General features: G+C 31.4%; 2 protein-coding genes across 3 annotated transcripts in view; one reads left to right on the top strand and one right to left on the bottom strand.

The window, feature by feature from the left end:
• LOC129226611 (cilia- and flagella-associated protein 206-like) overlaps window positions 1–14,732 on the top strand; it is a 47,795-nt gene that overhangs the window by 30,962 nt on the left and 2,101 nt on the right. Inside the window, exons 9-14 of one of the 2 annotated variants that reach the window (XM_054861239.1) lie at window positions 3,938–4,042; window positions 5,248–5,394; window positions 8,188–8,415; window positions 10,736–10,876; window positions 11,975–12,063; window positions 12,476–12,631. In XM_054861239.1, coding sequence (XP_054717214.1) covers window positions 3,938–4,042; window positions 5,248–5,394; window positions 8,188–8,415; window positions 10,736–10,876; window positions 11,975–12,063; window positions 12,476–12,572 — 807 coding nt within the window. In that variant the 3' untranslated portion in view covers window positions 12,573–12,631. The remainder of the gene's footprint in view (window positions 1–3,937; window positions 4,043–5,247; window positions 5,395–8,187; window positions 8,416–10,735; window positions 10,877–11,974; window positions 12,064–12,475; window positions 12,632–14,732) is intronic. The other variant, XM_054861240.1, reaches the window with a different exon arrangement.
• The window catches only part of LOC129226610 (probable ATP-dependent RNA helicase DDX41), a 44,378-nt gene continuing 43,669 nt past the window's right edge, over window positions 14,024–14,732 (bottom strand). The window contains exon 16 of the mRNA XM_054861238.1: window positions 14,024–14,253. Coding sequence (XP_054717213.1) covers window positions 14,117–14,253 — 137 coding nt within the window. The 3' untranslated portion in view covers window positions 14,024–14,116. The remainder of the gene's footprint in view (window positions 14,254–14,732) is intronic.

Below are 14,732 nucleotides of genomic sequence, written 5' to 3'. Positions count from 1 at the left end.
GGGTCACTTTGAAAAAAAAAATGTTTCTTTTTATTGATCAGATAGGAAAAAATGTGAAAAGGTGTCTGGTCAAAATTTTGAAACTTTTAGTTTTAAAAACGCAATTTTAACCTTAAAACGTGATTATAGGCCATGTTTATTGACGTTAGGGTAAGGGAGGGAGTTCAGAGACTGTTTCCGATCGATTATTTTTTTAAATAGATTAAAATCAATTCCTTCTCCCCCCGAAGTTTTTGAAATTGAAGTTTCAAAAACGCAGCTTGAGACAAACTTTGAAGATTTGATGGATAGGAGGATCTGGAGCATCTCCAGGGAAACTGTTCAAAATTATGTCAAAAAATTTAAGCAGTGTTTTACTTTCAGGAGCTATCCCACTTAAATTTTTTGTAAGTGTCCTTTGAAAAACCCATTGCTTGTGATATAAAAGAAAGGTGGCATGGATGCGAATATTTTCTTAAACTCAATTCTTAAAAGCAATTTGTAAGGCCATATTTTGTTATATTAGGGCCAGTGATTTTTCGAAATTAGAGCTCCAAAAACGCAATTCTGATCGATTTTCAGTGTTGTTGATTATTTGTGGGCTTCTCCCTAAAACATACAAATATTTGATGCAAAAGAATAACATTGTCTGCGATATGGCTTGTCTAGTACTATATTAATCAACAAATGCAGTTATCAGTCATTCATAAGTTATTCCTAAAACAATACTATTCCTCACTAATAACTTAACAACCAACTTAGCATAGCCTAAAGAATGCAATGCCACGTGCAGCGTGGAGGTCCTGTATCGACTGTATTGAAGGTCGAAGGAGGAAGATAACATGCCAGCAATGCAAGGGACGCTGGGTATAAAGAACTGTGCATATGCGCAAGTATCAATGAAGATCCACCTGTTCTATTATGTACTAATTACCTTGACGGCGACAGCATGAAATCAATACAATCTTAACGGCATCAACATGTATGCAATGCTGATATTGTAAGGTAATATCAATATAGGTATTTTAAGATGAATGCAATGTTGCATACATGTTTTTATCGCAATATTGTTTTTTAACCTTTATGCAATCTTTATGCAGTATGAGACACGTCAATATTGATGCCGTCAGTATAATATCAAGATCTGTCAAGGTTGATGCAAGAAATTTTGCTAGTAGGGAAATTGGTACAAGTAAAACCAAAAAACTCTTGAAAAGAATCAATGGATGAGTTCAGATCGAAATTTAATTTTGATGTAATTTACTTCGATAAATACATTTTCTCTCTATAATCAGTAAATTATATTCGTATTCTTAGTTTGATCAATATGAATAACCAATTCAGTTTTAATTGTTTGTTTTTTATCTAGTGGGATAACATTTTACTTGATAAATATTTGGATTTTTAACATTTCCGTTTTTTTGAAAAGTTTTTGGGGCATTAATGTTTTACAAATATCAAAAACAGATTCATTGCTTGTGTTTTAATTTGTATTATGCACAGCCCTTTGATTGTTCTGTTTATCAATATGTAAAATATTCAAGTATGTACTATGCACTGATGTTATAACTAACTTGATTTTTCTGTGTGTATGGGGGGGGGCGCCAGGAAACTTTCGCCCCGGGCGCTGTCAGCTCTTTCGATGACCCTGTCTACTGTACAGTGCATAGGCATCTGTTAATAAATATTCAGTCCAATTTAATATGATACTTTACATAAGGGTACATCCTGTCCAAATGAGAAAATACCTTATTTACGGTAAACACACCAGTAGTGGCCAGTGCTTCAGCAGTGGCTACGTTCAAGGTTTATACATGGGGAAAAATAGGATTCCAGGTCACCCAATGGGTTCAAAAGTGCATCAAACGTGCAGGAGGTATTACTTCCTGCACGTTTGAATATAATGGGAAACCTGGAATCCTATTTTTTCAGATATAAACTTTGAAGTGGCCACTACTGAAGCACTATTATGCAGTGGCCACTACTGGTGCATTTACCTTACTTACAATTTCAAAAAAGGTTTATTTTCTCTGTTTGTATTCTAACTAAGGGCAAATCCAGCTTCTGTTTTTTTATCCCATTATTTAAAAGGATGTAAGAGAACAGCACAGTGCCTTTATGAAATCACCCTGGATTGTTGAAAAAAATGAATGAACCAAATTGGTTCATCCAGTAAAAGTTATGATTGCTGAAATAAACTAGTATGTTGTGGCCATTACAAAATTTTCTTCTATATCTTTCTTATAACTCTGATCCCTCTAAAATGTTCACCTTCTGATTTCTGTATATTGATGGACTTGGTATTATAGTACTCCAGAAATACGAGTAAGTTACCAAATTTATGGCTCAAAAACAATTTAGTTGTTATTTCTACGACTATTTAAAACTAGTATGTTGTGGCCATCACAAAATTTTCTCATATATCTTTCTTATAATTCTGATCCCTCCCCATGCTTGACGAGGAAGCAATATTCCCAACAAAAACAAAATTACATACATCAAAACTTGACGATCATCCCAATTCCCGATTTATCTCAAAAGTAAAGCAAAGAATGAAAATTGAAAATTATTTTAAAAGCCTTGCTTAAAATAATTACAAACATTTATTTGTTAACAAACACAAGATTGCAACAGTTAAAAAGTGTAAATCATCGGGATTTTCTGGTCCTTTTCCAGCAATTAAAATCACGCGAAATATGCAGCCGACAGTCTATTTCGATTTATCTTTCTTATTGTTGCAATTATTAAGCTATTTTTATTCACAAAAAAAAAAAAAAAAAAAATCAGCCTCCATTGAGCGATTGGCGTCAAAAGTGAACTAACGCCTGTTCACATATGGATTCACATTTATTCCAAATTTCATCCAGAACGTAGCATTACTTCTTGAGACATTGCACCCACAACGAAAAAAAAGTTTGATTGCACCACCCCTTTTTCAGCTGGTGACGCCAAAATTGAATCAGCTTTTATACCCTCTAAGGGCTACTTGTTGATAAATTTTTGTTTGATTCCATTCATTATTTCTTGAGATACAGCAGTCACAATTGACGACAAAAAACGTTCTATAGCTCAACCCTGTTTGACCTATTGACACCAAAATTGAATCAGCACCTGTACCTGTTAGGGGCAACATATGGACCAAATTTTGTTTGATTGGGCCTGTTACTTCCTGGAAAATAGCAGGCACGCATAACTCAAGAAACGTTCCATTGCTCCACCCCACTTGGATTGATTCGCGCCAAAAACCAATGGGCACAAGTTCACATAGGGACACATATGTGTACCAAATTTCGTTTGATTTCATGCGGTAGTTTTGCTGTAGAGTGGCCACAAAAAACTAATCACACACATACGTGACACACACGGACACACACACACACACATATTTTCCAAGAATGATCGAAATGGACTCAGTACACCTCAAAACGTTCAAATCCGTCAAAATTCGAAAATTTGCACAAATCCAATACTTTCTTCTATATATTAGATATAGAAGAAAGTAAAAATGGGCCAGACTTTTATTTTACTGCTTAACTAAACACAACAGTGTAGTGTGACAAAAATTTTCTTTTCCCACCAATTAATGTCTTTTGTTGGATCATTGCATAAAACCATAGAATGGTAAATTTGCATTTACATGTTATAGCATTTTGATGCCATTTCTTGAAACAACTTGCATAATTGTCTATAGTTGGGGCAAACCTAACCTGTTAGTGTTGTAATGCTGTGATCTGAATCTATATTGTAGCCTTCACAATGCAGCCAGGTTAAGTTTGCCCCAACTATCATTTGAATATACTTTTAGAAATTGAAGATGCATGGGTTTCTTATCATCCTTTATTTATTCATTTTCCACTTTTTTTTTTTAATTTTAATGTACGCGACCCCAAAAAATTATTACACATTTTTATACACATGGATGTTTGAATGTATTTAAACAACATTGTCCATTTTTTAGCCTTGTTACAAAAAACTATCTAAAACTTGGAGAAATGTGCAGCTTGAAGGATCTCTTTTAGAATTCTACATTAATTTATTTCAAGAACTAAAAGAATTCAATGAAGTAAGTTCTTGGTTTAAAATTTCAACACAAGTATCTTTTTGACTTTATAGAAACTTCAAGCTTTTATTACAAAAAATTCAGAAGGGGGATTTTTTCTGTTTTGATTGTGTGTTAAGCTGCAATATTGTCATAACCCAGGCATAGTCTTGCATTTATCATACTGTTGTATTCTTGTGCTGTCTGTTGTATATAAGTCACGTATTAGAAAATATTTTTTTAAATGTGTTTCACTTAGTAATTAAAATAATGTGATACTGCTGTATGTAATAGAGGAAGAAACATTTTCCGTACAAACTTGGTGTTCTAAAATACAGTAGACCCTTGTTTTACGTGGTTTTAGTTTATGCGGTTTTGATTTATGGGGCATTACCGTGGAACGTACCTCATTAAGAAGACTAAACTAGAAGCAAAAATAATCACACATAAAAAAAAATCAATTCCTACTGCCATTTGAATGCCTCAGCTGCCAAATCGATTAACTCCACTTTTTAAAACAAATCATCATTTCTGCTTTAATAGTGCATAATCAATGCTTAGCATGTGAATTTATATTAAAGTTTTGGTTCAGTGCATTTCTGACCATGTGATGGCAGAAAATGTAACACAAAGTCATGTTTACTCCTATGGATAACACCATCTTCTTCATAACTTTTCTCTACTTTTTGTTTTATGGAGTTAATCGATTTGGCAAATGACGCATCCATTTATGACTTCAAATGTTTTCAACTAATTGTTTCAACAAGACAAATGCATTTAATGGCTTTTCAGTATCATTTAAAACTATGTTCGTGGACTCGGAAGTTTTTATCAAACTTGGATGCTAATATACTATTACTAAATGATTCTAACATTAAATCAACTCGAATAATGATGCTTAGACAAGTGAAGATTCTTCCAAGTTCAACGGCACTTTTGGAAATTTGGAGTTATTAAGCAAAAAAAAAAAAAAATCATTAATTAATTTTTTAAAAACAATAGCCTGCGCAGCACTGATTCGTGGGATGCTTTTTGTAAATTCTTTTCTCATGCTTTAAAAATGATTTTTTTTTTGAATTCACTAATGTTTTTTTCAAAAAATTCATAGGAGAATGATTTAAAAATTTGAATATGAAAATAAAAATAAGTGCATAAAGATACAATAATAAAAATATTTAAGCTTTTTAAATTAATTTTATGCCTTTTTTTTCTTGTGATGGGAATGCCAGTGTGTCAAGTCAATACAGAATGACAGAACAGATGAAAATATCATCAATGACAATGTGCCTGAGAATTACAACTCAGATGAAGAAAAAACAATAACTATTTTTCCAGAGGATGTAAAGAATTTTGCTGATATTTCTTTGGAATTTGAAGTAATATTTTCATTTTTCTTCAAAGCCACATTGATTTCTTGCTTACTGTGTACATGCCTTCGTAATAGGGTTGTTTCCTTCAGTCAAAAATACTACTTTTAGTCATTGAAATTGATAGAATAAGCAAAAAAAAAAAAAACATGGAGCGAGAAAAAACTTTCACTTCCCAAAGTTTACTTTTTAATTAATTTTTTAAACTGTCCAATTTTGAAAACAAGGCGTGATCTTTATGACGTCAAAAATGAAGTACTTTGGCGCATCTGTCTATTGCTTTTGCATGTTATGATAATCAAGAAGCGAATTAAATTTTGTGCTCTGTGAATGGCATTTCATCATTTGTGATGTCATCGGCAGAAGCATAAGCAATAAAATTGCACCGATAAAAATATTTTTTTAAAAATATTAAACTTAGTTCAATTATTTTAAAAATGGTCACACCCTATGTTTTTAAGCATTTTCTTTCAAAAAAAATACTTTTAAAATTTCGGAAACGACCCCATTCAGTATCTCCCTGGAGTTAAATGTAATCAAATTCCACTTTTTTGCCCAACTGTAAAGGGTCAGTATGTCATCAGTAGAGATGAAAACGGTCTGAAAAAAACCGGAAAATTTCCGGAAAAAACGGAAAAAAAAACGTTTTTTTCCGAAGGAATAAATTTCCACTTCGGAAAAATTGAAAAAAAAAGAGCTTTTTCAACTTTTCAAGGTTTTAATTGAAATTTTAAGCAAAAAGTGACTAGAAATTTTTTACGATTAATTTTTAATGCAATTTCCTCCCCCCTCCCGTTTTATGGTAAAATATTGTCTAACGTTAATGCAAGTTGTTGTATGACAATATAATTAGCATATAGATGAAAAAATGTTTAATAATACTTTTTACAAAAAAGCTTAAACCAGTAACCTTAGTGAAGAATTAATTTTCCTTCTTCATAAAACAAACAAGCACAACTTTAATCACAAAACTATTTTTCTGCCGACTGCGAACCAAATGTACAGGGTGCGGCAAAAAAAACCCGGACAAGCAATTTTCCAAGAAACTTTATTAAAAATAAATAAACTAACAGAACACAAAAAATAATAATATGAAAAGACCTTTAGCAATCATTAAATTTAATTGGTTTCAAACTAGCAGCCTTTTGCAATAATACAGAGATGCAACTGCTTACTGAAATTTTCATTCAAGTGCAGCAAGTCTTTTTATCAATACTATTCCCTATAAAGCAATTGGTTTAGAGAGTTCAATTTTATGTGTAGTTTAGGGTAGACCTCTGACTCTAAAATAGGCCATACAGTGTAATAAATGGGGTTGAGGTCGAGCGAGTAGAGCGCCCATTCAGAAGATGATATCTTGTCAAAAACAATGCGCTTTGAACCACTTTTGTCTTTTTGGCCATATGAATCGGTTTGGAGTTAAAGGAAAATGTCCAGTCTACAATGCTAAAGTGCTCTTAGGCCCACAAAAGTACAATAACTTCTAAAATGTCCTTCTGGTTCACTTTTTGATTTATTTTACGGCCCTCATCCACAAAAACTAAGAGATTTTTTGTCGCTTGTCCTGATTCCATCTCAGACCAAGCCTGACTTCGGATTTCGGCAATATCTAACTCTTTCTAAGGTGCTTGGAGTGTCTACCAAGAACGCCCATATGCAAAATTTTAAGGGGGGGGCTTTGATATTTTCCCCATGGTTTATGTGTATTTCTGTCAAGCAGAAAAAGAAAATGTGTGGATAGCATATATTTTTTAATACTTAACCCCTTATATGTTACAAGAAACACAGAGCTATTAAGAAACCTAAATTTTATTCATAAAAAAAATCAAATTTTCCATTTTTTCCAATTTTTCCCGAAAAAAACCGGTAAAAAACCGGTTTTTTTCCACCACTTCAAAATTTCCGGAAATTTTACATCTCTAGTCATCAGACAACAATTAACTCATTTATTAATGTCCCTCTCTTTGTTGTGATGAATCAATTTTTCAAATCTCGAATAAAATGGTAAATTAGAAAAATAATTGTTCTATTATTTGTAAATTGTTACAATGCTCTCATGTTTAGAAAAGAACCTGGAGCAATTTCAGAAGTCTAATGTGGACTATTAGAAATATTTAATGATGCATAAAAATATTGTTTGACAGCAAAATTTATGTGCCAATTCCTGCACGTTTGAATAATATACAAGCAAGTGAAACCACAAGCTAATGATAAAATGCCATTTGTGCATCTTTTTAAATGAAAATAAAAAACTTTATGTTTAGCAAGAAAAAGTGCAGCAAATACAATTGTATAGGCGTAAGATGTAACTAAACTTCATTCATATGTCAGAATATCATTATTACATATTATTCCCCATTACTCATTAAAATTAAATTACCTTTCTTCTATTCGATGATAAAATTTTTGTCCGATATTTTTTTACCGCACCCTGTATACTGCCGTGCTAAGCAAAAAAGGGGATTAAATCAAAAAATACATAAAGTAACAATTTATTACAATAGTAGAGTATTAATTTTTTGATGAAACTTGATACTTATTTTGAATCCTTTGATATTTTAAGTTACACATTTTTATTCTTTTATGAAAACAATTAGTGGATTTTATTTTCTACGTTCACATTTTCATAACTACTCTTTTTCATCATATTATGAAGTAACTAAAGTTTAACACATTTCCTGCATAACATTTGACAAAGAATAAATCTTAAGAATAATTGCATCTAATATTTTAATTTTATAAAAATAATTCATTCTTATTTTTGTGTCTTTATGTGTGATTTCCTTTTCTGATACTTCATAGGAGTTTTGTGCTTACTACGCCAGCACAGGAATTCTTATTCCAGCCAGGAGAAGTTTTGGTATTATCATGTATAAAGAGTTATGTTATTGTTTCTCAACTGAAAAAGCTCTAGATTGCTTCAGGGAACGGCCAGAGCACTATGTTCAATCAAGCCTTAAAGAAATGCATAGTTATCCAGAATTAATTTTAACATTTGGTTGGGAGAAATATTTTCAGTTTCCTGTGCTAGTAAGTGTATTTGCTTTAATCATATTTTTTGTTTGAATTGATATTTTACTATGATGAAAGAAATTATGTATAGGGGGGAGAGTTGTACCTCTGGACACTTTTCATATTTTAATTTTTACTGTCAGTAATTTAAATCAAATTTAAAATTTAAAAGCCACATTAAAATACCCCAACATATTTCTCTGCAATATATATTTTTTTTTTAATTCAGACAGTTTGAAAATAAAATATTTCCAGCCGTTTACAGTAAGAGTTCCAAACTGTCCCAAGGTACAACATTGTATTGTACCTTGTGACACATCTTGTTGTATTGCAGGACACTCTTCATGATTCAGGAAACAGCCATAGATTTGAACCAATTTTGCACCAAAAAAAACGAAAAAAATTTTTTTTTTCCATGGTAATAAGTTAAATTATGAGTAATGAATAATTAATAATGAATTGTTACCTAACATTAAATGCGTTTAAAAGACTGTATTAGATTAGAACATTTTTCCAGGTTCCTAGAAATATCTTAATTATTAAGAACCATGCATATATTGTACCTTGGGACGTGTCCTTATTTTGAAAGGAAAAAATCTTTCTTTTTAATGGTTTTAACGAAAAGACGATGCAAGGTGACAAACTTGAGCTATAGCGCTTTGAAAATAGGCTATTTTTCACTTGAATGGTTTTGATAGTTATTTGGATAACAATATCTTTTAGAAAATACATATTTAAGCTCTGCAACTGCAACCCATTAAAAACAAGTATTTTTACAATAGAATCATGAAGCACGAGCTTTTGAATTATTTTTGTTCAGATATTATGACAACCTAAAATCCAGGAAAATTTTTCCATATTGCGCTTTTTCAGAAGTTTACGCACAAAAAATCTACAACTAAAAATACAAAATCTAACCCGCTCAAATTCACAAAAATACTTGAACATATTAACAGCCAACTGTACTTTAGGTGCCTAAAATTTCAGGCTTCCAGCATAATAAAATTTTCTGTAAACCTAGTCTGAACTTGGCAATTTGACACAAAAAGCTGATCCGCCATTTTGGATCACATTTTTCGGAGATCCTAGATCCTCAGGATTTGGATCTAGGAAGCTGAAAATGTGCATGGGTTAGTTTCAAAGACATCTCTACACCTCTATAAAGTTTCATCCAAATTGGAGGTGGTCGAGTTCGGGACCCCTAGGTCACTTGACATGGAATGACTCATATGTAATTTCAAAGATCACAAATGTTGATCCAGAGTGCAAGCTAAAATGAAAAACGATGTGTAATCTTTTTAGCGATCAGAAAATAAAGAAAAGCTAGGAAAATAGTCACTTTTCCAAAAAACCAATGGACTTTGAAATAAAATATCTTTGCCCCTCTTACAGCTACAGTAAAAATAAAAATGCATTTTTAAAGGTAATTTAATGCTTTTTTATTCATTATGAATTGGTTTACCTGCAAATAAATATTTTTTGCGATATGAGATGAAAACTGAAAAAACGCACCTAGAATCCAAGATGGAGGTGCGAGTATCCCATAAGTTTGGCCATATTTTGATAAACAACAAGACAGAAGCTTATTCATCTTATCATAATTATGTATAAAAATTGTGTTTTTTTCAAAAAAAACAGATGGCGGTAGAAATTTTTAGGGGAATTTTGTACTTCAAAGCTGTGATACGTTTACTAGACCCTTTTTTTTTTTGACAAACGCTGATTTTAATCTTTCAAACAAAAGGCTTAATTTCTGCCGAAAAAAATCATTTTATAGGATTTTCTCTGCTCTTTTCAAATATGTACTTATTTGTGCGTAGATTTTCCAGGAATTTCAGAAATCGGTCTTAAGGCTCATTGTTCTTCTATCTGCTGTAACTTGGTTATGGTTACCAATTGACAGGATAATAGGTAGTTCTATGCTCCACTTGGGCTCTTCTAACACTCATTTGGTCAAATTTACCCTGTATATAGACATACACAGTTGAACTCTGTTAATACAAAATGCCAAAAATTCACAACTTAGTTTGTATTAGCTGTTATTTGTAACAACTTAATTGAAACATAACATGTAAATCGATAATTTATATATTTTACTTACTCGACTAAACATTGATTTTCTGAAGGAGTTCTAAAATAAATTTTATTTTACTATTTCACAAATTACCTTTAAACTTATCTTGAAGTGAAGTATGTTTTTTTTTAAGAACTACAATATACACAGCTGAATAAAAATTGAATTTAAATTATGAAGGAAATTACAAATGTACATTTATTTAATAAATTATGAAAAATATTTGTATAATTAGTATTGTTGAAACATTTTTTTTTCTTCCAGAACAATTATAAATCTTCCAAAGTTATGCCAATATTTATTAGTAACAGAAGTGCTCAGACAGTTATGCATCCCATTGAAAAAAATGTAGACACAACATACACTTGGAATCAGTGGGAGTTACGAAAGCAAGCTCTGAGATACGTAAGGAACTGCTTAAGTTATTACAATATTCAAACGTTGTGTAGTAAAACAAATCTGAACTTACCAGATCTTGGAAAACAGTTTGTTGCTTGTAAGTTCTAAAAATAGGCAAGAGAGCAAAATCATTGCCATGGCAACAGTGGCCCATTGTTACCCCCCTTGGCACAAAGTTGTACCATTTTACGGTATGTTAGAAGGAACAATATTGGTGCTTAAGAACTTTCTACCAATAGTCTAAGATCCAAAGTTTCAATATTAAAGATTCGAACAATGGCAACCCTATGATTGAACCACTTTTGCTTAGGAAACACTATACCATCGATTTTGTAATATTTTTACCTACATTTTTTATATAACTTATGTGGAAACTCGATGAAGGTAAAATACTCATTTTGGGGCACCTTTTATCTTTTGGCAACCCTGATTAGGGACCGGAAAAAAATAGACAACCATACTTTAACGTTTTCTTTTCAGCTTTTACTCTTCATTTATGACAACAATTTTTGGAAAATCGATGATGGTAAATTACTTATTTTTTGGGCCTCTGGCAACCCTGCTTAAGGACCAAAAAAATGTAGGCAACCTTACTTTAGCATTTTTTTACAGCTTTTACTCTTTATTCATTTTTTCTTTCCAGGAAACTTGATGAGAGGTAAATTATTTCCCTCATTGAAAACCTTTTATCCCCTGACAACCCTGCTTAGGGACCCGAAAAGGATAGGCAACCTTACTTAAGCACTTTAGTTCCATCTTTTACTCCTCATTTATGATAACAATTTTCGAAAACTCGATGAGGGTAAACTACGTATTTTTAGGCACCTTTCAACCCTGATTAGTTTACATGAAAGAGGTAGAAATTCTTACTTTAACGTTTTTTTACAACTTTTACTCTTCATCTATGGTAACATTTTTAGAAAACTTGTTGAGGGCAGGTCAAGCTTAGTGGGATTTCGCCCCAACAAGTTTAAAATAACTTAATTCACAAGCTTGCCTATCAGTCAAATTAATATGTACCTCTTTAAATGTTGGCTTGATTTACAAACTGGTAATATTTATGTTACATAATACCTATGTGTTTAATTGCTATCCTTTTTATAGGTCAACTTGTTGAACAAAAAAACCCATTCCACACAAACAAATCTTAGTCATTTTCGAAGGGAGAATCACAGTCAAGTATATTTGCCAAAGTAATTTACAACTTTTGTTTTAAAATTTGCCTATCATTATAATATGTAAATTACATTTTCATTACTTCAATTAGTACTAATGAATTAAAATAGTATTGTTGAATGTGTGTAAAACTGAAACTCAAATTCCACTTTTCAGCAAGAATATTTTTATAGTTTAATTGCACAAAGCAACAAATTTTGTTTTGTAGCTGAAAAAAAGAAAGAACATAAAAATAGTAGTGAATTCTATAACTTTTAGTAAATAATTTTTAGTGGAGGTTCTATATTAGTTCTGTTTACCAAATTTCTAGCTTGTCTTTGTGTAATTCCATAATTTGTGAAGGTATTGTGGCATCATATCAAAGTAGCCTGGCAATGTAATTAAAGTTTTCTGCCAAGTTTGAATGAAGCATACTCTCATACATTTTAGAGATAACTGGATGCAGACAAAAAAAGATAGTGGCACAACAATGGAAAGGACTGGTATTCCAGAACTAGGTATAAGAATTAAGAAGTCATTTACTTAGTCGATTGAACCATTAAAAGCCAAGAATTATCAGGAAATGTCAGCAGAATTGCATACAAAGTAAGTAGTACAATCAATTTTTTTCTAAAACTTTTATAAATAGACTCCTTTGAAAATACATTTTTGTTCATGCATTTTCAGTCACTTATGCTATACAGGTAGATGTAATTTTGTTACAGAAAGCAACTCGGGTATTTTTAAATAGTTATGTTGTATTTGAAGAGTTAAAAGCATTATGACTTGGTTGCTATTATGAGGATGTTATTTCTCATATGGTTTGAAAAAATATCATTTTAAGAATTGTTTATAATTTTAAAGCTACTTACTGCAGTGAAACAGTTTTAAAAGATTCTGGAGACATTAAAAACATTAGTGAAAATCCAAGCTTGATATGGAAGTGGCATGAACCAAAATTTAAAATTTCCGACGTTTTTTTATTATTATTCACTCCAAGTTTGTAGATTTCTGTTCTTATTAAAATTTCAAGTTTTTAATTAAATGTAACTTTAAAATGGATTTATGAGATTCTTTGAACAAAATATCGAAACAAACGTATGGAATATATTATTTTTCGATGTTATGTGTATTTATTTTCCAATAAAACTTTCAATTTTAAAATCAAAACCCATAACATTTTCCAAGGCTTGGTTTAACAGCTGCAAAAGGGATAAGCAAATAACAATTCTCTAAAACAGATTAGAAGAGATGTCTGTTCCTATGCGTTGCATTTCTAGTTCTGCTAGAGTATGAGGAATTAGAAAATTAATTTGTTATAATAAAGAGTTGTTGACACCTAAATAAATAAATAGGAGATTGGGATCAAATTCACAATTGCAAGATCAATATTTTACAAAATTTACATTTTCTAAATAGGCAAGGTGTAAAAAGCATAAAATAACAAGAAAAATTATATTCATCCATGTAGGAATTTCTTGACTGTTTCAAAAACACATATTTTAAAGAATTCTATCTAATGATATTTTCTTAACAATATTTCAGAGGACGGAAAAAATTTGTATTACATCAAAAAGAATAAATGAAGCAGTGAGAAAAAAAGGGCTGTAAGTGGACTATTTAAAGTTTCGAGTAAGTCACGTTTTAAGTTCAGATCCTAGGTAGGCTTTCATTAAAAGAAAAATCTAAATCATGCTGTACAGCAGCACCTATTAGGGCTACTAGTACTATTTCTTGCTCCAAAGCAGTGGAGAGGTTCTCCTATCATTTGTGCACTGGTTACCTCCAAATTTCTATTTTTGGCACTTTCATCCCTTTGCTTCTCACTACTTCACATCGTCACATCCAAACAACAGTTGGATATCTTACTGTTGTTTCTGAGATTAGATGTCTTACTGTTCCTCTGAGGCGACAATATATAGTTTAGTAGCAAACTATGCAGGTTGACACTTGATTACATAGAAATTAATAAAAAGTGATCAAAAGCACTAAATGAAAAATGCTTTATTATTTAGTATCATAGTATAGTACATTTAAATGACATGAATTTTATGTACAAAATTACTTCTATGTACAGTTTTGGGATTTATTCTACCAATCAGCACTGTTGTTTGCAAGGTAATCCCTTCGTCCAATGTTAGAGGCTTGTTTGTTTTGCATTGCTTCTAATTTAGGACAGTCTGTAATTCTATGTCCAAGACCTCCGCAATAAGAACAACCTCTTTCATCTGAAAAATAAAATTAAAAAACATATAGCAAATATATTTATAAGCATATGTGGGTGTGTATAAGAAGTACAGTCAGGACCCTGATTTAACGAACCTCTATTTAATGAATTTCAAGATTTAGCAAATTTTTCTTTTTCCCCGACTAAAATGAAGGCAAAAAACCCCTATTTACCATATAATAAACCCCAAATTAACAAAATGTCTTATAACAGCCGAAAAAAAAAAGTTTTTTTTTTGCTAATTTGGGTTAGGAAACATTGGATTGTTTTCAAATGTTATAAACATATTGTCCAAAGCAGAAAAAGACTTTTCTTGGAACCGGCAATTTTTGATGGGCGAGGGGAAACCAACAAATATTCATTCTGATGCAGAAAGTGATAGTGAAACTCCCATTAAAACTTACTTCTTCAAATGCTTTATATGGCCTGGAATCTGTAAAAACATGTCTCATGCAGCAGGCCGCAAATGATACAGTATTT

The sequence above is a fragment of the Uloborus diversus genome, chromosome 7 (assembly GCF_026930045.1).
Source record: "Uloborus diversus isolate 005 chromosome 7, Udiv.v.3.1, whole genome shotgun sequence".
NCBI classification, from domain to species: domain Eukaryota; kingdom Metazoa; phylum Arthropoda; class Arachnida; order Araneae; family Uloboridae; genus Uloborus; species Uloborus diversus.
Note: the sequence above shows the minus strand (reverse complement) of the source record. Positions and strands in the feature narration are given on the sequence as shown.